Source organism: Mus caroli, unplaced genomic scaffold (genome assembly GCF_978045245.1).
Source record: "Mus caroli unplaced genomic scaffold, Mus_caroli_1 scaffold_11, whole genome shotgun sequence".
NCBI lineage: Eukaryota > Metazoa > Chordata > Mammalia > Rodentia > Muridae > Mus > Mus caroli.
In genome coordinates this window covers 55,980,344-56,003,594 of record NW_028227266.1, presented here as the reverse complement: position 1 = coordinate 56,003,594, position 23,251 = coordinate 55,980,344, and the positions used below count along the sequence as shown (strand labels likewise).

The 23,251-nt window shown below is 53.0% G+C and overlaps 1 protein-coding gene across 2 annotated transcripts; it reads left to right on the top strand.

Moving 5' to 3' along the window:
• The first annotated feature begins 303 nt into the window (after window positions 1–303).
• On the top strand, window positions 304–20,877 carry Csk (C-terminal Src kinase). Of its 2 annotated transcripts, XM_021171672.3 has the most exons (14): window positions 304–962; window positions 12,236–12,286; window positions 15,032–15,108; window positions 15,461–15,574; window positions 15,687–15,799; window positions 16,101–16,320; window positions 17,133–17,226; window positions 17,414–17,479; window positions 17,559–17,658; window positions 17,736–17,826; window positions 19,276–19,349; window positions 19,449–19,644; window positions 19,719–19,805; window positions 20,021–20,877. In XM_021171672.3, the coding sequence occupies exons 3-14, from the start codon at window positions 15,094–15,096 to the stop codon at window positions 20,201–20,203; spliced, it is 1,353 nt and encodes a 450-aa protein (XP_021027331.1). In that variant the 5' UTR covers window positions 304–962; window positions 12,236–12,286; window positions 15,032–15,093; the 3' UTR covers window positions 20,204–20,877. The 2 variants fall into 2 exon arrangements, with proteins under 2 accessions (XP_021027331.1, XP_021027330.1); XM_021171671.3 differs by lacking the exon at window positions 12,236–12,286.
• Window positions 20,878–23,251: the final 2,374 nt, after the last annotated feature.

The following is a 23,251-nucleotide window of genomic DNA, read 5'->3' as shown; positions in this document are numbered from 1 at the left end:
GGAGGAGGAGGAGGAGGAGAGAAGTCTGGTAGACTACAGAGCAGGGACCGTGTAAATGCATGCTTACTGTCCCAGAAGAGTCTAGGTAGGCCTAACCTCCACTCTAGCAAGGAAGTTTCGCCTAGAGAAAGCTGAGAGGTTGGCTCTAGCTTGCTGGTGGCCCGCTGAAAGGACCTTCGGGAGCCTTCGCGAAGGCCAGTAAGTGGGGGCAGGGCGTAGACGCGGACACACCCCCCGCATTTCCTCCAAGGTCCAGCAGAGGGCGCCGACCCACGCCCCGCTGCGCGCCGGGCAGGCCCCCTCGCGCAGGCGCGCCGCAGCGGGCGGAGGATCCGGGCCGCGCTTCCTCTCACTAGGCCTGCGAGCTTCCTCCCATCGGAGCCCGGGCGAGCTGAGGTTGGCCGCCGCCGCCGAGCCTGCTGCCTTCCTTGCTCTTCCGCGCCACCCTGCGCCCTGCCCCGGGGGATCCCACCGGGGGGCTCCGAGCAGGGTCAACCCGGGCCGCGCCGCCGTCGGGGCCGTCCCCGGGCCAGCCGTCCCTCCCGCCTGGCCAGCCTCTGGCCGCCCAGCCTCCGGGGTGTGGGGCTCAGGCAAGCCCCGCGAGCGGCGATCGAACGCCCGGGGCGGCCCCCGGCGGCGGCGCGACGTCCCCAAACCGAACCTCCGTGGCCGCGTTCGGAAGCGGAACTCTGCCGGGGCCGCGCCGGCTACATTGTTTCCTCCCCCCGGACTCCCTCCCGCCCCCTTCCCCCGCCTTTCTTCCCTCCCCGCCTGGGGCTGCGCGGCAGTCCCCCTGCCTGTCTGGCTCTCCTTCCCTCTCTTTTCGCATCCATACACCTCTTTGTACCGCACCCCCTGGGGACCCCTGCGCCCCTCCCCTCCCCCTTGGCCGCATGGACTGTCCTGCAGGCCACTGATGCCGCCCTCGGTGAGGAGGCCTGGACCGCAGTGCCCCCAGAGAGGTGAGTGCTGGGCAGCCCCGAAGGAGGTGGGTGTCCTAATGCCCCCTAGAAGGGAGGAGGTCGCTCGTCCCGCCTCTGTAGCCACCGCCGCCGCGCCCACACCCATCCCCCCCCCTCCCAAACGGGTTCGAATTCTCCCGGGAATCACTGTCAGAACACTACTGGGAAGGAGCCACAAGGGAGGTAGTACTACCCTGCACCACAAGAGAATTGGCTTAGGTCTGTAGAGTCCTACCTTCCCACCCCCCAACTCCCGTGAGGAGAGCCGAGTGGGAAGTGGCTGGACCCCGGAGGAAGAGAAGTGGTATGGGCCGGACTCCCGGGTGTTTGCCCTTTCCCGTTCAGGGCTTCCCTGGAGGTATCCTGGCTTGTCTGGTTCTGAACTCTTCTTCAGTCGTTGCACTGAGGTTCTATTGGCTCCAAGCAGCCCAGGGCCATGCCACCTCCCTTTGTGCCTGATTGAAGGCCGGGTCCTTGAACTAAGCCTGTCACCCTTGACCTGCCCGAGGACCAGGCTTAAAGCAAGGGACCTCTGACCCTTGGGTGGAGAAACTGGGCAGGGCTTCCAGTCTGCGTAGAGGTGACACTGGGCATTGATACTGTACCCCCACCCCCCAGCATCCTCATCAGTCTATTTTCCCAGGCTTCTCAGGACCCAGACCAGTTATTTGGAAGGGGTGTGTCCGGTCACTGGATCTTTGGAGCTTAAGTAGGAGGGGTTGTTTTTTTTTTTTTTTTTTGATCATTTTGTATAGCAGGGAACTGAGGCCCAAGGGGCAGGTCATATTCCAGGCCCCTGATCGAGGGAGGCTAGCTGTCTCTCATTCCCACTTCTGCAATGATGGATGGCTGGAGGTGGAGGGGAACCAGACCCACTCTGTAACTACCAGGGACACTGGCAGTCTCCAGCCTGACCCAAAAGGGACCTTGTGGGGTGAGCGAGCACGTGTTCCCTTGCAGAGGGCTAGAGAAGAGGGAAAGGGTTTCCGGCCTCAGTGCTGTCTTCTTACAGGCCAAGATATCATATGCATTGCTTATGAGACTTCCTCTCAGTGCCTGGGACTGGGTCCTAATCGTGTGGGCCATCTGTGTGGTGTGGTGTGGTTAGGTGTGCAGAAGCCTGGTTCTGGGCAGCTTTGAAACAGTCTGGTAGTTAGTTCTGACCCTGCCTTCCCCACATTTACCAGATGGCTCAATCAGAACCTGAATGGGGTCAGCGTAGGCAGAGTGGGAGACAGCCTTGGACCTAAAGTGTCAGTATGGGGGAATGTTTCTGTCTCCCTAGACCCTAGATGTCATAGTGTCTCAGTAATGGCCACAGCAGGATCAGGCCAGAGGCAGTAAGGTTGGCAGAACAGCAGGATCTTCTAGATCCCTCAGGATGCTGAGCTCTGCCTAGGCCCCCCGTGAGCCACAGGCTGTTTTGTCCTGCTCAGGCCCTTGCCCTTGGTTAAGGTTTTACCCATTGCTCTAAGAAGCACTGAGGTGGGGGTGGGGTATACAGTCACATCACCTCATGCCGGACCCGAACTTCTTCTGTCTAGCCTTAGGGGTTATGGCTAGGCCTGACATGGCTGGGTGCTTCTTACTAACTTAGCTGCAAGGGTGTGGCCAGAGTCCAGAGACCTTTTAGAAAGCAGCCTCATTTAGGCTAGCACATGTTCGAAGCTGTGAGTTTTGTTTGGTGAACTAATTTTCCCCATCAGCAGGGGCTGGTCTTTCTGTAAAAGACCAGGAAAGCAGGTGCCTTCCTCACTACAAGGCACTGCTCTTCAGAGGGCAGTCCACATGGGGAGGCCCACAGCAAGTATTGGTAGAGGACAGAGTCCAGCTTCCTTCATGCTAGTAGAGGTAGGGATGGAAGCCAGAGGCCCATAGTGTGACTCAACCTCCCCCACAATCCTTCTCGATCCCACTGGAATGGTAGGACCACCCAGGTCCATCTTTTGAAGAATGTCAAAGCCTTGACATGTAGCCCTCAAAGCACAGATGTTGAGTCTGGGAAAGAAGGCAGAGAGATGTCTGAGAGAGTGTCCCAGATGGGCATGGATGCTCTGTAGCAGAAAAGTCCTGAGTAGCTGGGCCAGAGCTGAGGGGCAGGCAAGACCTGAGAAAGTTAGTCTGACTTCACATGAAAACTCTGATTGTTGATTTTATTCTTTACAAAGCAGTGAGGGCCGAGTGGGCTGGCATGCACCTGTAATCCTAGCGCTAGGGAGACCGAGGCAGGAGGGATTCCAAGTTCAAGGCTAACATGGGCTCCAGACTGAGATTCCATCTTTAAAAGAGAAGAAAGGAAGAAAAAAAAAACCAGAAATTTTAGAAAATAAAACAAGAGGGCCCAGTAATTGCCAGGCAGGCATGTTAGAGCCCTATTTTCCTGGTTTCCTTCCTTTGCTGCTGTTAGCGTGTAAACATGCAAGCCTCGACTCTTTTTCCACTTACTACTGTGTCTCTGGGTGTTTCTTGAGCTACCTGTCATGGTAACTGCCTCTACAAAGCTTCAGGGTATTTCCAGGAGCTCTGCTACTGCTTCGTCACCAAACCCTCTCCCGCGTGTGCCGTGCTTCCATCTGTCAGTGTTGGGGGCTGTTACTACACACCCTACAAGCAGCTAGTAGAAAGCAGGCAGCTTAGCAGCTAAGTATGTGGGTTCCAGGCCCAGCCATGTCACTGTTCCCTGAGCATAGCTAACAGGAACAGTGAGCTATATACCTCAGAAGACACTGAACTAACTAACCTACTAAAAGACTAACTAACTAACTAACTAAACTAACTAACTAACTAACCTACTAAAAGACTGGAGAGAGCATGGGACCGTGGCTGGTGTGGCTGCCTTAGAATTCGAGAAAGATCCCTGAGCCTCGGACCCCAGAATGACTGCCCTCTCACCTATCTTTGGTAAGGTGTTCCAAGCACTCTGAAAACCTCTGGCCCTGTGTTCTAGGCTGCTGTGTCTGTCTATGCAGTGCCTCACTCCCTTCCCATCACTAAGTGATAGGCTGCCTCAGGGCCTGGGACTGGCCTTGAGAAGATAGGACGCTAATTGCTGTCCAAGGCCTAACCCCACCCATTCCCCTTCACAGCCTTGGAGTTGAGAATAGCTACCTACCACTGTTGCTTCCCAAAACACACACACACACACACACACACACACACAGGTTCTCACTACAGGGCCTTGAACCTGAGATCCTCCTGCTTCAGTCTCCAGAGCATTGATATTACAGGCATGCATATACCACCGTACCCATCATGAAAAGTACTCCTGCTTCCCGGATCCTGCATGGCTGTCATAGGCTTCACGTTCCAGTGGGAAATAGAGGTTTCCTTAGCCTGAGCCAGAGTTAGTCAGGCCAGCCTCAGCTTTCTCCAGTGACCAGGGAAGGGAAAGATTAGATTTTGGAGCCTTGCACCTGAGAGTTAGAAACTAGGCTTATGAGTTAGTGTCCTCCTTTGCAGATCTAACCTGGAGGTGTCACTTTGTGACATGGGCAGTAGGAAGAAACCAATCTCTGCTTGGCACACCCTGGGTCCAAAAGACTGTAGCCCTAATTGACTAGGGTGGCCCAGAACTAACATAGATGAGGAGAACTGATATGACCGTTTCAGTGCCGAAGCCTCTCTACCTTGTAGCTTGGGACCCTGACTGACAGACTTTGACACATACATATTCATTCCCTCCCTAGCCACCTGGTACTGGTGGCATGAAAGTAGGCATCACTACTACCCTCCTGTCCCATAGCTTCAGTGGGATGAGGTCACAGGGTTGGGTCTTACCCAAGATGCTGGCCTTTGGGTGTTTCTCGGTTCTCCCTGCCCTTGGATAGGGACAGGATGGGTGGAGGAGCAGGCAGCTCCCTAAACCCAGCAGGGAGCACTGCCTTCCTCCTCCCTTCTGGGTCCCTTCATCCAAGGGCTTGAAATAGAATCTGCTAAGTAATGATTAAAGTCAAATTCAGGCCTAAAAATAAAGAGCTGGAGAAGGGAGAGCCTGTGTGCTCCCTGCATGGCTGAGGGAAGATGTGAACAGGGAGAGACTGGGTTTGGGTGGCTGAGCCTAATCCCCATCATCAGGAGTGCTCTGAGAATTGGGGATGCTCTCTTATTGGGCATGATGCAGCCTGCTACACCCATTGGTTGTTGAGTGCGCGAATGGGGTGCAGAATGAGAGAGACAATCCCATTTTTCCCACGAGGAAACTGAGGCTCATTGAGTGAATTTGAATTGACTTGCCCTGGACTAGCAGGGAGCTCCCCTGAGTGGAGGCCCCAGGGCTGGAGGCCCTACTCAGCTCCGCCTACCCTGTTTTTGCCTGCTCTCTTCCTGGTTCTGTGAGAAGGACAGCTTCTTCCAGCACACTAGTGCACACCCTCCAACCGCAGCTTCCCTCCGCCTCTCTTCCGTGGTCTGCAAACGAGCAGAAGAGAGCTGCTGGGCGCTCCCCGGCTGCCTGGGTTCTGCACGGTTGGAAGGCTTGTGGGCGGGCGAAACCTGGGTGTCATCCGACCCCTACATCCTGGCTGCTGCTCTTCAGCCCAGCCCAGCCCAGCCTGGCACCTGGTCCTCACCCAGCCTCGGGGCTTTACAGCCTGTAATGTGCACACTACAGGGAAAAGGACAGGAGGCTGAGCTCCATTGAGGAGGCTGGGCTCAGGGAAGCCTGGCAGGACAAGCCTGTGGTTCCCCCTCCTGCAAAACTGCTAGGATCTGCATGGTCTAAGACAGCCTGGAGGGCTTCTTGGAGGGAGAGTAGGGCTTGTGAAAAGGATTTGAAGAGCCACAGAGCCAGAGGATTTTGTTCAGTGATTGGGTCCTCTTCGAGGCTGCTGCCTCCTCTGAGTTCTTCTGAGGCTCTTCATGATGTCCTGATCTGTCTGTGCAAAGGCTGGATATGCAAATGTCCAGGAGAGAGCACGGGTGGACCCGAGCCTGCTGGGGTAAGAGGCACATGATATGAGTAGTTAGTTGGCCCTAGCATTCCTGTTCTGTCCTCTTAGGATATTATATGATCCTGCCAAGGAAAATGTGGGGAAGTCTGCTGACCTAGGCTCCAACATAACTAAGCTTAAGTCCCTATTCGAGCACTTGGAAGCTGATGGTACCCTAGGCGGTGACCATTGGCAAACTTGTTTCCTTCCCTGTTTGGCAGGGATCTCCCAGGACTTGTGGTGGGAGGGGAGGCTTAAGTAAACCATGTTAGAGCAGCAGGCTGTTGGCTCCCCACTTTGACTGTCTGTCGACCCTGCTGGTAGAGGGTGCCCCAGGTCTTTGTCCCTGGCACTGTCTCTGTGGGTTAGCATTTGGAACTGGGTGCTCTACTGTACCTGTTCTGTTGGTTCCTTGGTTGCTTTTGTTTTTCTGAGACAGGGTCTCATTTTGTAGACCATGCTGGCTTCAGATCACAGAGATTCTCCAGCCTCTGTCTCAAGTGCTGGAGACCAGAAATCTGCCACCCAGAGTTCAAGACCATTCCCTTATCCCCCTCTTGTAACATGGCTAGGAGATTTGGGGGGTGTTTTGGGGGGTAGGATGGGTTGTGAAACAAAGCCACTGCATGGAGGTTAGTGAGGAAGCTGTATGTAAATACAGGCAGAAGAAAATGCACAGGACCTGGCCCTTATCCTAAGGGGTGGGGGGTAGGGGCCTGGGGTAGGACCCTGGGGAGACCTGGAGGCCCAGAGGCCCAGTGCATGTAAGTAATTAGGCTCCTGAGTGGTAATTAGAAACCTTTCTGGGCCAGGAGTGGCAGCCTCAAGCCACAGTGTACCCTGGGGAGGAGGCTCCCCGTTAGCCTCCCCTTAGCCCACCCCTACTGCTCCCGAGCTTCCAGACAGGATTTCCGGTCTCGCTGAGCCCCAGTGAGTTGCCATAATTTGGTTCTTTAATATTTTTCAGTCATTAAACTCAGCTCTCCTCTTAAGTCAGGGGTGCTGAGGCTGAGGGCGCCTGAGAATGGGGGTGGGGCAGCGTGCCCCAGAACCCAAGGCAGCCATCTTTCCAGCCCCGCTTGCCCAGAGCTCAGAGCTTTCCACAGGTTTGTGCTTTCAGACCTTCTGGGGCATCTGTGCAGTTGAGGGGTGCTGAGGGCCTGTCTGAACTGTTGGGTTAGTGGGAACCACCCCCCAGCCCTTATGCTCAGTGTGTGGCTGGGTGGCAGTGCTATCAGCCTGAGAGCTCTGCAGGACCAGGGGTGGGGCTGACTATAGCCACCAAACCAGCTCTGCTGCTGGCTGGCTGCCCTCCTCGGGTACTCTGCCCTGTGAGGGGGTGTGCCCGAGACTGCAACTTCACCTTTGCCCCTGTCTGCCCTGGACCTGTAGGAAACTTCCTTTGGCAGGCTTGATTGACTCCCTCAGTAATTCTATGTAAGTCTTAACCGTGGCCTGTTCTAGGTACCCCTTGTCTCATCCTTTTTAGCTCCCCTCGTGTCTTTCCTGCAAGCTGCTGGGTTACTCTGTCTCTCCTCAGTTGTTTTAAGGCACTGGGGATAGAACAAGGCAGGGTTGGGGCGCATGCTCTGCACAGGTTTGACCACTGAGTTATACCAGCACACCACAGCTTGTTGAGGCATGGGCACACCTGGCCCACTGACCATTCTGTACTGAGAAAGTCAGGAGCTTGGAGTGTATTTTGTTGGCATCCTCAGTACCTCAGCAGACTGGTCACAGAGGAGAGGCTGAATCAGGTTCTTAGATCTCTACAACAAAAGTCTCGTGGGCCTTCCTCCTCCTGCCCAACCTGACCACTGGGCATGGCATGAGGTACGGAGAAACCAGCACAGAGTGAGAAAGAACAGAAGACCTTCCTGTTGCCACAAGTGGTTTTGCCTTTGTGTGTGTGTGTGTGTGTCCCCGCAGACAGTGCAGCTGGGTCCTATAGTAGGACTAGAGTCTCTGTGGGCCATAGCGCCAGTCCCCCCAGGTCTCTGGTACACTTCCCTTTTCAGTGGGTATTTTTAGCTGCATGTAAACAGTTTCTGAAAGCTCCCACGCCCCACTAAGCAGTGGAGTTTTGGTGAGGGGGCAGGGCTACCATCTTCTGACCTACCCTAGCTCTCTGCACGTGCTTGGTTCTGAGGGTCTGCAGCTGCCTCCAGGGCAAGAAAAGGGCAGACTGGGAGTGTCTGGGCTCCTACCCCCTCACACTTATGTCCCCTTCTGGACAGCATGGGCTCCCAAGAAAGGCCTGCCTGAGGCTGCAGCCACTGACCTCAGCACTTGGGCACAATGCCCAGCCTGTTCCCGGGACCCCAGCACAAGGGCTGCTGGGAGCAGAGTTTAGGGCAGGAAGTCAGATGGAAATATTGGCCCCACCACAATCCCAAGCCCCTGTCCTCCAGTCTTGTGGGGGTGGGTAGCAGCTGCTGACCCTCTGGGGTTAAATATAGTCCGTATAAATATTGGTTTCAGGACCTAATATACTTGTAGACATGCTTTTGCCTGCCTGCCTGCCTTCCTTCCTTCCTTCCTTGTCATTCATTCATTCATTCATTCATTCATTCCTCATAACTGAGCAGCAGTTCTCAGCCCAGTCCATGCCGGCGATGCAGACATGAGTCAGGCTAGCTCCCCTCTTCCACCTACACAAAGCTCCCTTTCTACCTCAGCCATAGGCCATTGCTAGTGAGGTCCTTCGGTGGAGCACTGTGATGTGAGAGACCCTGGAGGCAGGGCCAGCCAGCACAGCTGGAGAGCCAAGGAAAGATTCCTGGTGGAAGTGGCATTCAAAAGTGGTGTATTGCCGGGTGTGGTGGCGCACACCTTTAATCCCAGCACTCGGGAGGCAGAGGCAGCCGGATTTCTGAGTTCGAGGCCAGCCTGGTCTACAAAGTGAGTTCCAGGACAGCCAGGGCTATACAGAGAAACCCTGTCTCAAAAAACAAAACAAAACAAAAAAAACCAAAAGTGGTGTATTTTCACATTTATTTTTAAGGGGAAGGTAATACAGATGTTTGTAACTTTAAAAGAAAGCCAAGAGCTGAGGATGTCGCTGTGTTGGAAGTGTTCAGTCTCCAGCAGTAGATAAGCTGGGTATGATGGCAGATAGCAGAGTCACTCACTGGAAGCCTTCCTTTGCTACATAGTGAGTTAGAGGTTAGCCTGGACTGCACGAGTCTCAATGAATATATCAAAAGAGGACAAAATAGGAAATATAGAATAACAGAGTTTTCCTTTAATTTGATCCCATCCCAGAGGCAACTTCTATTATTCATCTGTTTTTTTAAGGTGTATTTATTTTATTTTATGTGTATTTTGTTTGCATATGTATGTGCACCATGTACATGCCCTGTATCAGTGGTGTTTAGTAAAGGGTGTCTGATTCCCTGGAAGTGAAGTTCCAGACATTTACAAGCTGTCATATGTGTGCTAAGAACTGAACCCAGGGTCTCTATAAGAGTAACAGTTGCTCTTAATTGCTGAGCCATCTCTCCAGCCCTCTCTGTGTCTCTCAAAGACTCCCTAGACATCTCTAAGCTCAGGGATGTGTATTTGTTTTCTCTGAAACACAACTTGTGAGCTAGGAAGATGCTCTGCTGGCAAAGGTGCCTGTCACTGAGCTTATCTACCTCAGGTTGTTCACTAGGACCCACGAATGGAAGGCGAGAACCAACTTCCACAAGTTACCCTCTGGCTTTCAAATGTACACTGTGGGGCACGTATCCACATGCATATAAAATAAATAAAATGTAATAAAAGATGTTAAACCGCACAATTTATACCTGAGTGTTATGGTGCTTGCCTGTAACCCTGTCCTGGAGACTGAGGATGGAATTTGAAATCAGTCTGGACTATATAACCAGAACCTGTATCAAAAATCCAAAACCAGCCAGGCGTGGTGGCCTTTAGTCCCAGCACTCGGGAGGCAGAGGCAGGTGGATTTCTGAGTTCGAGGCCAGCCTGATCTACAAAGTAAGTTCCAGGACAGCCAGGGCCACACAGAGAAACCCTGTCTCGAAAAACAAAAAAAAACAAAAAAAAAACAAAAAAAAAATCCAAAACCAGGGCTGGAGAGATGGCTCAGCGGTTAAGAGCACTGACTGCTCTTCAAAGGTTGTGAGTTCAAATCCCAGCAACCACATGATGGCTCACAACCATCTGTAATGAGAACTGGCGCTCTTTTCTGGAGTGTCTGAAGACAGCTACAGGGAGCAAGCCGGGACCAGAGCAATAAGAAAAAGTGTCTGGGCCGGGCGTGGTGGCGCACGCCTTTAATCCCAGCACTCGGGAGGCAAAGGCAGCCGGATTTCTGAGTTCGAGGCCAGCCTGGTCTACAAAGTGAGTTCCAGGACAGCCAAGGCTACACAGAGAAACCCTGTCTCGAAAAACCAAAAAAAAAAAAAAAAGAAAAAGTGTCTGAAGACAGCTACAATGTACTTACATATAATTAATAAATAAATCTTTAAAAAAAAATCCAAAACTAGCTGGGCATGGTGGCACGCGTCTTTAGTCCCAGCACTCGGGAGGCAGCAGCAGAAGCAGTAGTTGTTAGACACTTGTAGATTCTTTGCCTATATTTATGTGATCTTAACATTTTGCCACATTTACATTGCCTCTTTTGATTTTTGTTATAATGTGTGTGCGCGTGTGTGCTCGTGTACATCACACACAGTGTGTGTCATTTGGGGGTCAGAGAACAACTATGAGGAGTTGAGTCTCTCCTTCCAGGGTTTGTTAGGCTTGACCGCAAGTGCCATTGTATTGCCGGGCGTGAGGTGGGGATCAGAACGGAGGTCCTCATGTGCCTCACAGTTTGCTTTACTGACCTGTTATCCGTACGTACATGGCTGCATGCAAGGCTTGCTGGATTGCTAGTCACAGGCATCAGATGCCTTACTCTGGAGAGTTTGGTCTTTAAGTTTGGTGAGTGTGTGTGTGTGTGTGTCCACGTGTACTTGTGTGTGAATATGCCTGTGTGCACGTGCGTGTAAAAGCCAGAGGGAAACCTTGGGTGTCATTTCTTAGGAACTGTTCACCTTGTTCTTGGGATGGGGTCTCTCACTGCAACCTGGGACTTGATAGGTAGGTTAGGCAGGTGAGCTTAACAAGTTCTAGAATCCCTGCCCCTGCCTTCCAGCACTGTATGACAGGCACATGCCACCGACACTCAGATTCATTTGGGTGCTTGGGACCAAATTTGGGTTTTCACAGCAAACATTTTACCTGCTGATCTAGCTCTTCAGTTGGTTGGTTGGTTGGTTTCATTTTGGTTTTTTGAAACAGGGTTTCTCATAGCCCTGGCTGTCTAGGAACTCACTCTGTAGACCAGGTTGGCCTTGAACTCAGAAATCCTCCTGCCTCTGCCTTCCAAGTGCTGGAATTAAAGGAGTGCGCCACCACCGCCTGGTGGTTTCACATTGTAGTTAGTTCAGTGTGGCCTCTCTCCAATCTCTTGCCACCTGTTCTATTTTGCTTTCTGCCTGTATAGGAGGCTGTACCCTAGCTAGGCAGCATAAAAATGCCTTGGATGAAGGGAAAGGACAGGTCAGTAGTCAGAGTGCAGGTGTCTGAGAGCAGGTGTGAGAAAGGGGGACAGACACGGTGCTTGAAGTCACAAACATAGGGAGCTCCCGGATTCCCCAGAGGTCATAGGGCCAGGGCCAGGATGCAGAGTTACTCCCAGAACAGTGGTCCTGCATGGCCTTCCTAGAGCGCCTTGGTCATTCAAGTGACCCCACAAAGGACCTTCTGTGTCTACTCACTGGCTAGTTGGAAGGTGGCTTTCAATAAGCAGTCTCTTTAAGCCACTCTGGCTATCAGCCTCAGACTTTGCTGGAGAGAGCATAAGGCAAGGCATCTTGCTCAGCCATCCTGGCCTGGTGACCTCACATGACTGGCAGGTTAGAGGATGTCTGATAAGGCATGTAGTGACCCAGGGTCACAGCAGCTGCCTTCTCACCTAGCTGTCGTGTACATGAAGAATCAGAGCCTCAGAAGGCACTGCTATGGATGGAATCCGGGAGGTTCAACTCTCCTGGATCTGGTGGCTGAGCACACTGCTGCCTTGTCCCATCCTCTCCCCATGTCCTTACCTACATGTCTGCTCTCTGCCCTGTCCATCCAGATAGACCACGGTCCCTGAGGGTATGCGAGATATGGAAGGCAGAGGCCACCAGGTAGGCAGAGAGTCCTGGCCAAGGAGCTCAGGAGTCTGAGGCAGGACATGACATCTTACTGGAGCTGTGACCTCAGGCAAGGCCTCACAGTACTCTGGGCTTTACTTGGGGCCTTCATCTGTAAAATGGGGTTGGTAATAATAGCCCCTCTGTTTCTCAGTCATTAGGATTGGACGAGCCATGAAGTGCCAAGGATAAGGCCTGACACTGAGTAAGTACTCAGAAAACAGGGCCTGTGATTATCTTTATTATTATCATCAAGGCAGCAGGGAGGTGGCACGGCAGCTGCAGGCCAGGAAGGAGTGTTTGCAAACTGACAGCTGGAAGGGTGACTAACTGTGCCCAGCCTCCGCTGCCTCCTGTGGTGGCAGCAGTGAGTTCTGAATTTGGGGAGGGAGGAGGAGGTGTGGCGAGCTGTTGAGCTAATAGAATTTCCATAGAAGGACCCTAAGGTTGGGGCTCAACCAATGGCAGTGGGACCCTAGGTCAGGCTTGGTGACTTTGGGCAACTGCTTGGACCTTAGTTTTCACTTATATGAAACAGGGAAGGAGGCTCACAGCTCTTGCATGGCATCCACAGGGCCCAGGAGGTAGCTTTCATTCTCATGCTGGCTCCATCATGGAAATACTGGGTGTGAGGGGGTGGGGCCTATTCCACTCTCTCTGGGCGTCAGTCTAGACAATAGCTTGATAGCCTTGCTTGCTTCTGGCTGCAAGAAGGACTGTTGTGAAGGGGACAGGAAGCATGTCAGGCACTTCCAACTCTGAAGTCTCATTCTGTTCCCTCCAGTCTCCTTGCAGGGGTTCACTGTCCTCCGTTTCCGGGAGAGGGGATATGAGGCCCATGGGGCTCATTCATTCTCTCTGAGGTGGCATTGTTGATAAAGCCAGGTTCAAGGCCCAGGTCTGATCAGAACCAGGGATCTTGCTTAGGAGTTACTTTTCCCCGCACCCTCTACCCTTGCTTCTGCTGGACTCGGGAGTGTGTGCTTCCTGAAGTTCGCCAGGCTTATCACCCTCAGTGCCATGGGAAGCTCCTTGCTACTCTGCAGTGTTCATGCCAGGGCCACCAGGACCCTTCTCATGCGGCAGACAGACAAGGGTGCTTGGAATGGGCTCAGCAGCTGAGAGCCACAGAGCCTCAGATGAGTAATTGGTTCTGCCTTATTTCATCAGCTTCTACCCAGACCAGTTCATTCGTTCATTCATTCATTCATTCATTCATTTTATGTGTGTTGGAGTTTTGTGTGCATGTGTCTGGAAGCACAGTTACAGACAGTTTGAGCTTCCATGTGGGTGCTGGAAAGTGAACCCAGATGCTCAGGAAGAGCAGCCAGTGCTCTTAACCATCTCAGCTAATATACTAAGCTTCTCTGTGTCACCTTTTCTGGTCATCTTCTTTTCAAACAAGGTTTTAACCACATAGCTTAGGCTGGCCTCCAACTAGCCATCCCTCTGCCTCACCCTCTTCCCTCTGCCTTTCTTTTTTTTTTTTTTTTTTTTAAAGATTTATTTATTTATTTATTATATGTAATTACACTGTAGCTGTCTTCAGACACTTCAGAAAAGGCAGTCAGATCTCGTTACGGATGGTTGTGAGCCACCATGTGGTGCTGGGATTTGAACTCCAGACCTTTGGAAGAGCAGTCGGGTGCTCTTACCCACTGAGCCATCTCACCAGCCCCCCTCTGCCTTTCTAACAAGTATCTTTCTATACCAAATTGTATTTGCTTGATAGGTCATGGACTTAAAACATAGAGATCTGCACCTCGTCCTAGAGTTTGAACCCAGACTCTTGAGCATTCTAGGCAACTACTGTCTACTAAGATCCCTAGCTCCCACCCTCTACCTTTGAAGTCTTAAGGGCTCAGTTCCCATGCTTCCTGCATGTGTGTGTATGTGCAGCATGCACGCACATGCTCATACACATGTCACAGCACTTACACTGAAAGTCTTCTTCCAGTGGTAGTATACATAGCCCTAAATGCAAAGGCTATCCTCACCTATCCCATCTCGGGTAGGTCTGTCACCTAACCCTGTGATCACAGAAGGGCCTTGGGTCTGTTTTCTCACCTGAAAGGGAACAGTAGGCCCAGTGCCTCTCTATCTTTCTGGGGTTATCTGAGGCCTGGGGCTGTATTTGAACTGATAGTGGTGACAACACACGTATGTGCAGGCGTGCTTATTACTCTTGGGGAGTCGCTTTTACTAAAGTGCAAGGACAGCTCTCAGGGTACAGCCAGCAAGTTGCTTTTGAACAACCCCTGCGAGGGAGCTCAGAGAGTCTCCATAACCAATACCTGAAGTCCCCTCACACTCTGTCCAGTCCTTCCCCGAGGTTCATCCGTACAAGCCTGGGTTGGTTTGACCGATTTTGAGCTTGATACAAAGGGGACTCCAGTGCTCCTGCTTTCCTGGCCTGGCTTCGTGGTTGATGAGTGGCTGAGTGGGTCGAGCCACTGCTGAACCGCACTCCCTTCTGTGCCACCTCCCTACCTTGGCTACTTCATTTTCAGCATTTGGGCAGTTCCTTGTCTGACAGGTCCTACAGAGCACACCACAGGAGAGCACCTGCCCCTCTCCTGGTAGACACGGGCTGTTTCCTATTGGGTGTGTACTGAGAAGGAAGCCCAGACATTGTCTGTACAGAGGCCTCTAAACAAGCTTTCCTGGACCACATAGCACCTGCCCAATTTCAGAGTTTCCCTGGATTCCCTTCCCTGCCAATCTTCCAGGCCTCTTTGGTCCTTTGGTCATATCAGAGACAGGACTGATAGCCACCTCCATGGGACTCTTAAGTCTACGTGTTTCTACCCTGAGGCTGGGTGAATAGCCCTGGACTCACACGTAGAAGCCTTGGCACCAAGGCCTGCAGCTTTAAGGAAGAAGCTGATGATCACACGCAGAGGGTGGGGTCATCTTCTCACTCCTCCTCAACTCTGCTCTTCTCCCACAGCTCTCATGGTACCAAGTAACAGATCGGCCTTCCTGTAGCACGGGGACGCCAGACCGCAGAAGATGTCGGCAATACAGGTATCGTGGGGCTGCAGTGGGGACAGTAGGGAACAGATGAAGCAGTCCCACGTCCCGCCCTCCCCAGGCCGGACAGAGAGTAGGTAGAGCAGCCTGTTCCAACCCATGCTCAACCCGCCCTCCCAGTCAAGACTGTGACGTAACACTAACTCCAGTGTGCTCTGTTGGGCACGGGGCCCCAGAGAGGGCTACAGAGGAATCTGAGCTGGAGGGGCCTGAGACTTCTCTAGAAAAGGGTATCTCCCCCAGGTTCATGGAAGTCAGCTAAGATGCTTTGGTCTCAAGGGCATTCAGGCAGGTTGGTAGAGAAGGGCCCTAGGCTGTAACCACACACCCTTCCCTTATCCTGCAGGCCGCCTGGCCATCCGGTACAGAATGTATTGCCAAGTACAACTTCCATGGCACTGCTGAGCAAGACCTTCCCTTCTGCAAAGGAGATGTGCTCACCATCGTGGCCGTCACCAAGGTACTTGGGGACTTACGATGCTTGTCCCATTCTCTCACCTCCAGGGGTTTCCTCTGGGTTTGGCTCCTCAGGAGGCAGGCTTCAGAGTGTGTCTGTATTGTCCTCTCTCTAGGACCCCAACTGGTACAAAGCCAAAAACAAAGTGGGCCGCGAGGGCATCATCCCAGCCAACTATGTCCAGAAGCGTGAGGGTGTGAAGGCAGGCACCAAACTCAGCCTTATGCCGTGAGTACCGAGATGATGGAGGGCTCAGTCTCCTGGTCTGGGGGACAGAGAGGAAGTGGCTGTGGTCCTTCTGGAAAGGCATCAGAGCAAAACAGCCCCGAGTGTGGGTGAGGGCTCTAGGGGTGGGACTAGAGGTTGGACCTCACAGACGGGGAATAGGAACCTAATGGAAGGAAAAAGGGTACGGGAAGATGCTTGGCTGATTGGGAGTTCTGGGAAGGTGTATGCAGGAGGCTGGCAGGAGGCTGGCAGGAGGCTCCCGGGTCAGTACCCTTGTGACCCCCAACCTTGCCACCCACAGCTGGTTCCACGGCAAGATCACCCGGGAGCAGGCCGAGCGGCTTCTTTACCCACCAGAGACAGGCCTGTTCCTCGTGCGGGAAAGCACCAACTACCCTGGGGACTACACACTGTGTGTGAGCTGTGAAGGCAAGGTGGAACACTACCGCATCATGTATCATGCGAGCAAGCTGAGCATTGATGAGGAGGTGTACTTTGAGAACCTCATGCAGCTGGTGGAGGTGAGTGGGGTACATGCCTGCCTGGGGGTGACCCCCCTTTCTCATACCCTCACGCCTGAGTCTACCTGAGGACATTTAGTACAGACCCAGACCCAGCTCACCTGGCAGTGACCCGGACACATTGAAAGCTTCTTTGAGTCTTTGGTTCCTCACATGTGTGGAGCACCAGCTGTATGAAAAAGCTTAGGTCTGTCCCCAAGGTGCCCCCAAGTGCCCACAGATAGGGTGGTATCCCCATTTTATAGATCAGGACACAAAGGTTCAGATCAGCGAAGATCCCCTCATCTACGCATTGGAGGTGTCTGTCTGATCCGGACCTCACTTCCTCCAGCACTCAGAACCTCAAGTCGGGATGTGTACATTGCCATCAGGGTCCTGGAGGCAGGCACACAGGTCCTTGCTGCTTCCAACACCGGCTCCACCCGCTCCAACCAGGCCATATCTGGCATCAAAGACCCATAGGTTCCTCTGAGCTCACTCTCATCTCTGGCCCGCCCTGTCCCTGAGTATACACCTGCTAGAGGCTGGTATAGGGAACAGGGCAGGTTTTGCTATCTACTTTAAGATATTGGTGAGGCCCAAAGCAGTAGTGACAACTGGGGGTCCAGTAGCTGAGTGTGGCTGGGGTGATGTGGGAAATGGACATGCGTTCCCACCCTTCTGGAAATGAAGAAACCTCTCCACACAAAGCAGCTCAAGGCTGTGTGGACTAGCCTCTGCTGCCCTCTGGTGGTCAGACATGAGCAGTGTGTGAGTCAGTGAGAAATGGGGCCCAGTGGGTCTGGTTCTGAGAGCCTGCCCCACCTCTGCAGCACTACACCACAGATGCTGATGGACTCTGCACTCGCCTCATCAAACCAAAGGTCATGGAGGGCACCGTGGCGGCCCAGGATGAGTTCTACCGCAGTGAGTGCGCGCTTCACCTGACCTCCCACCTGCCTACTTCCCCTCACCTGGGCCCTCTGCCCTTACCCTAGAGGCTTGGAAACCCCAGACACCCACATCTAGAACTGTTTAGTCTGTGCCTGTCATCTCAAGTGCCTCAGATTAGCTGTTCACTTCACTGACACTCTGCCTCCCTCCCTGTCCCCAGGTGGCTGGGCACTGAACATGAAGGAACTGAAGCTGCTACAGACAATAGGGAAGGGGGAGTTTGGAGGTGAGTTGACGGAGCCCGGGAGGGGGGGAGGTGGGGGGAGCCCCATGAGAGCAGGAACTAGCCCCTGCCTCTCCTGCAGATGTGATGCTGGGGGATTACCGGGGCAACAAAGTTGCAGTCAAGTGCATCAAGAATGACGCCACTGCCCAGGCCTTCCTGGCTGAAGCCTCCGTCATGACGTGAGCTGGACTGCCTGGGTGGAGCACCGGGTGGGGGGTTGGCAGACCGAACTCCTGATCACCCTAACCTGCCACAGGCAACTTCGGCACAGCAACCTCGTCCAGCTACTGGGTGTGATTGTGGAGGAGAAGGGCGGGCTCTACATCGTCACAGAGTACATGGCCAAGGTAGGTTCTCCTCAGCCTCACCCTGTTCCTCCCACAGCCCCTCCACTCTGCCTGGCCTGGCCTGGCCAGTCGTTTATTGGCCAACTTTAAACAAGTCATGCTAGCCGGGCGTGGTGGTGCACGCCTTTAATCCCAGCACTCGGGAGGCAGAGGCAGGCGGATTTCTGAGTTCGAGGCCAGCCTGGTCTACAAAGTGAGTTCCAGGATAACCAGGGCTATTCAGAGAAACTCTGTCTCGGAAAAAAACAAAAACAAAAAACAAAACACAAGTCATGCCAACCTTTTCAGACCTCCGTTTTCCCACCCATAAGCCTCCCAAAGATTGTGGGGTTGAATAGTATGAACACTCTTTCACTAGTGTTCTGTGGGGTTGAATAGTGTGAACACTCACTAGTGTTCTGTGGGGTTGAATAGTATGAACACTCTTTCACTAGTGTTCTGTGGGGTTGAATAGTGTGAACACTCTATCACTAGTGTTCTGTGGGGTTGAATAGTGTGAACACTTTCACTAGTGTTCTGTGGGGTTGAATAGTGTGAACACTCTATCACTAGTGTTCTGTGGGGTTGAATAGTGTGAACACTTTCACTAGTGTTCTGTGGGTTGAATAGTGTGAACACTTTCACTAGTGTTCTGTGGGGTTGAATAGTGTGAACACTTTCACTAGTGTTCTGTGGGGTTGAATAGTGTGAACACTTTCACTAGTGTTCTGTGGGGTTGAATAGTGTGAACACTCTATCACTAGTGTTCTGTGGGGTTGAATAGTGTGAACACTTTCACTAGTGTTCTGTGGGGTTGAATAGTGTGAACACTCACTAGTGTTCTGTGGGGTTGAATAGTGTGAACACTTTCACTAGTGTTCTGTGGGGTTGAATAGTGTGAACACTTTCACTAGTGTTCTGTGGGGTTGAATAGTATGAACACTCTTTCACTAGTGTTCTGTGGGGTTGAATAGTGTGAACACTTTCACTAGTGTTCTGTGGGGTTGAATAGTGTGAACACTTTCACTAGTGTTCTGTGGGGTTGAATAGTGTGAACACTCTATCACTAGTGTTCTGTGGGGTTGAATAGTGTGAACACTTTCACTAGTGTTCTGTGGGTTGAATAGTGTGAACACTTTCACTAGTGTTCTGTGGGGTTGAATAGTGTGAACACTTTCACTAGTGTTCTGTGGGGTTGAATAGTGTGAACACTTTCACTAGTGTTCTGTGGGGTTGAATAGTGTGAACACTCTATCACTAGTGTTCTGTGGGGTTGAATAGTGTGAACACTTTCACTAGTGTTCTGTGGGGTTGAATAGTGTGAACACTTTCACTAGTGTTCTGTGGGGTTGAATAGTGTGAACACTTTCACTAGTGTTCTGTGGGGTTGAATAGTGTGAACACTCTATCACTAGTGTTCTGCTCCCTCCCTGCTCACCCCCCTCCCGTCCCTTTCTGTCCCACCTGCAGGGTAGTTTGGTGGACTATCTTCGATCACGTGGTCGTTCGGTGCTAGGTGGAGACTGTCTCCTCAAATTCTCACTGTGAGTAGTGCAACCTGGGTGGGGGTAAGAACTTGAAGGAGCCCCCTGCCCTGCTATGGGAGCCCCCGTCTGAGGGACATGTGGCTGTCCTGCCCTCAGAGACGTCTGTGAAGCCATGGAGTACCTGGAGGGTAACAATTTTGTGCACCGGGACTTGGCTGCCCGGAATGTGCTGGTGTCTGAAGACAACGTGGCCAAAGTCAGTGACTTTGGCCTCACTAAGGAAGCCTCCAGCACTCAGGACACAGGCAAGCTGCCAGTCAAATGGACAGCGCCTGAAGCCTTGAGAGAGAAGGTGAGCGAGGGTCCTGGAGCCACCCCTCTAGAGCTCCCTAGGACCCAATGCTGATTCTCTTCTCCACACGGCAGAAATTTTCCACCAAGTCTGATGTGTGGAGTTTCGGAATCCTTCTCTGGGAAATCTATTCCTTCGGGCGAGTGCCTTACCCAAGAATTGTGAGTATGGGTCTGGAGGCCAGTGTGTGGCTGAAGCCGAGGGAGGGTTGGGCAGCAAGAGCAACCCATGGGAACCGCCTGTCTGGCTGGAGCCTGGGCCTCTGGTCTGTCCTGAGTAGCCATCCAGGCCATTCCCTGACTTCTTAGAGAGGGGCTTCTGGGTAGGGCTCCCTTCTGTAAGACGCTGAGCTGACTCACACACCATCTGCTCACAGCCCCTGAAGGACGTCGTCCCTCGGGTGGAAAAGGGCTATAAGATGGACGCTCCGGATGGCTGCCCGCCCGCAGTCTACGAGGTGATGAAGAACTGCTGGCACCTGGATGCTGCCACACGGCCCACCTTTCTGCAGCTTCGGGAACAGCTCGAGCACATCAAGACCCATGAGCTGCACCTGTGACCTCTGCCTCCACCTAGGCCATGGGCCGGCAGGGACAGGGCCTCGGAGATCACAGATCCGGTGCCCTGCTGCTTGCTGGGCCTGAACTTGAACTGAGCCCCAGCCGGCTGGTAGGCCTCTTGCCTCTGACCTGCCTGTCCCTTCTGGCCCCCAGGGACCCCACCTAGGCCTGGCATCTTCTCTCATGGACCCACCTGTAGGGCTTGGGGTGCCCACTGAAGGGGCTGAGGAAAGGAGGCCAAGGAGCAGGAGGAGCGCCCCGCGCTGGCCTCCTCAAGGCTCCACCATTCGCCTTCTTAGAGTTTTATTCCTTTCCTTTTTTGAGATTTTTTTCCGTGTGTTTATTTTTTATTATTTTTCAACATAAGGAGAAAGAAAGTACCCAGCAAATGGGCATTTTACAAGAAGTACGAATCTTATTTTTCCTGTCCTGCCCCTGGGGGTGGGGAGGAATCAGCCTCTCTCTAGGGACCCATCACCCCAGCCTGTCCCCCATCCCGTGTTCCATGTCCAGTGTTGCCTCGGTCGCCTGTGTTTGCGCTTGACCATGTTGCGCTGTTTGCATGTGCCCAAGGCAGGCGTCTGTCGGGGGCTTGGATTTCATGTGCTGTGGCCGCTCACCCACACCGCCTTGTGAGATGGAATCAATAAACCGCTCCATGAGGACACCGCCACCCGGCCTCGGCGCTTCCTCCGCCGAGCCTGCCTGTCTGCCCAGTCGTCTTCCCATGCCATCTTGTCCATCCCCCTGTCTCTGTGAGTGGGGCTGAGAGGGAAGCATGGCCAGGAGATGTAACCGCCTCTTTGTGTCAGCTGCACGAGCCAGTGTCCTGTGTCTGCCCGTGGGGAAGTGCTCACCGCTGTCCATCTCTGCCAGCTACTACCTGAGCCTGAGCTCCTGGGCTGCCTCGGGCTCTGGGACCGGTCCTTGGGATGCTGCTGGGGATTCTGGCTGCTTCTTCTGCCGTGTTGTCCAGGCCTGAAGCACAAAGAAGTGAAGTCCTGGCCTGGCCAGATGGGATGTGGCTCTGGGGTGAGAGCCCAGATAAACATGCCTCAGGCCATACTGACCTCAAGGGTGATGGGAAGGGGAGCCTTTGGGGCTTCTCACGTCTCATCTAACATGTGACAGCTTTGCTTTTCCCCACCCTACTGTGTGCCAAGCCCTGTGCCCTCTTGGGCTTTGCATGGAGCGAGGCATCTTTTGTCTGTCCCAACTGGGATACACAGATGGAGAATGAGGACCAGTCATGGGCTTTTCTCCCCCAGGTTGTCCAGGGCCTGCAGAGCCACAGTGGGTAGGAGAGCCTTGATTCATTGAGATGAGTGGGGAGGTTCCCCTTGTCCTGTTGTGTTCTGGCCTGAAGCTCGTCTTCTGTCTACCTCCACAGGCCCACTGTGCCCCAGCCCCTCCCAAAGCAATGCCTCCCCACAAAGCCACCCTCTGCACATACTTCAGACTAATTGTTATGAGTCACTCAACTGCAAATGGTCAAATACCTGCTGTGTGTAGACTCTACTGGATGATTCAGACAGGGAGCGGAGCAGACTGGAATCCATGGTTAAGGGGACAGTCACACAATGACAGGCTCTCATGTTGTGAAGGAATGCCTAACACAAGAGTATTGTCTATAGATCAAGAAGCAGCATTTGGGCTGAGTTCAGGATGGGTGTGAGCACAGGTGGGGCTTGTAGCCCCCGCCCCCGGGGACAGGAGACCTAGGCAGGGAAACTTGTCAAAGAGCTCTGAGAAAATGGGTGAAGATGACTCTTTACCAATGGACATTGCTGAGAGATATGAGATGGGGCTGGGGAAGGAAGGCTGTAGCCTGCATGTGGTTTTTATCAGGCCAGGAGCTCTTGGAATCCAGGAACAGGTTTGAAGCAGCAGAGACATGCCAGGTTATAGAGTTTTAAAGTGATTCCCCCTGGGTGTGTGTGAGGCAAAGAGAATAAGGATGGTAGGGGCAGATGGACTCTAGGGAAATCAAAGGGGTAACATCGGAACTTAGTCATGGGGTCAGCGTGCACCACATGAAGGAAAGGGAGGAACCAGACACCTCTGACTTCCCTGATGGGTTGTGTGTGAGGAAAACGACAGCTGGTCACCTGCCGAGGAGAGACCGGCACAGGAACTGCTGAGGGCACACTGAGTTGTGTGTCTTGGGAACTGCCGAGAGGTAGGGAATTTTTGGAACCCAGGCTGGAGAAGGAAGTTGAGAGATGCCAGTGAGTGGATTGAACCTGATGGGTGAGCATCCTATGGTAAGGGGCACAGGATGAACCCTGAGGGCGTCTTAGGACATCAGGAAGAGGAAGCCCCTGCAAAGCCAGCCCTTAGGAAGCTGAAGCAGGTAAGGCTATGAGTTAGAGGCCAACCTGGGTTACTTACTGACAGCCTGTCTTTAAATAATCAAAACTGCTTGTGCAAGACATAGAGGAGAAGCCTGAGGTGGAGCAGAGAGAGAGCCAGTGCCACCGAGGCCCAGAGACCCCTGTGGGAAAGCCATGGGGGCCTGCCTTGAAGAAGGCACCGGGACGAGACTGTTGTTGGTTTCATCCCCAGTCTGAGGAAACTGGCCTCAGGGTAGCATCTGTGTTTCGCCAGGCCCATTCCAGGAAAATGGGTCTGTAACTGGAAGACGGGAGTAGAGGGAGTAGATGGTCAGAGGCTCGTGCAGATTCCACTGTCCGAGGGAAGGACACTGACCCATGGATCATGTCCAGGTCCTGAGGGGAAAACAAGCTCTACTGAACAGGCGTGGTAGGGATGGGTGATAGAGCCAGCCTTGGAGTTGACCTCTGACACTGCAACAGAGGGAGGCACACACTGGAGCCTTGGTGAATGTTTGATGACCAAATTGAAACCAGATAGACACCACTGAAACCCTAGCACCTTTCAGGTGGGAAGGCACACGGGCCATCTTGGCTACATACAGAGTTCTAGGCCAGCCAGGACTACAAGGTGAGACCCTTTAAAGAAAAGTGTCATAATAGCTTCAGGTTGGGCTCCTTGAGTCTGTTAAACCATGCGAGGCCCAGGGCCCG

Coding starts and splice junctions, on each gene's coding strand:
- Csk (XM_021171671.3), top strand. Junction 17,480..17,558: donor AGGGAAGGGGGAGTTTGGAG/GTGAGTTGACGG, acceptor CCTCTCCTGCAG/ATGTGATGCTGGGGGATTAC. Junction 19,645..19,718: donor CTGAAGCCTTGAGAGAGAAG/GTGAGCGAGGGT, acceptor TCCACACGGCAG/AAATTTTCCACCAAGTCTGA.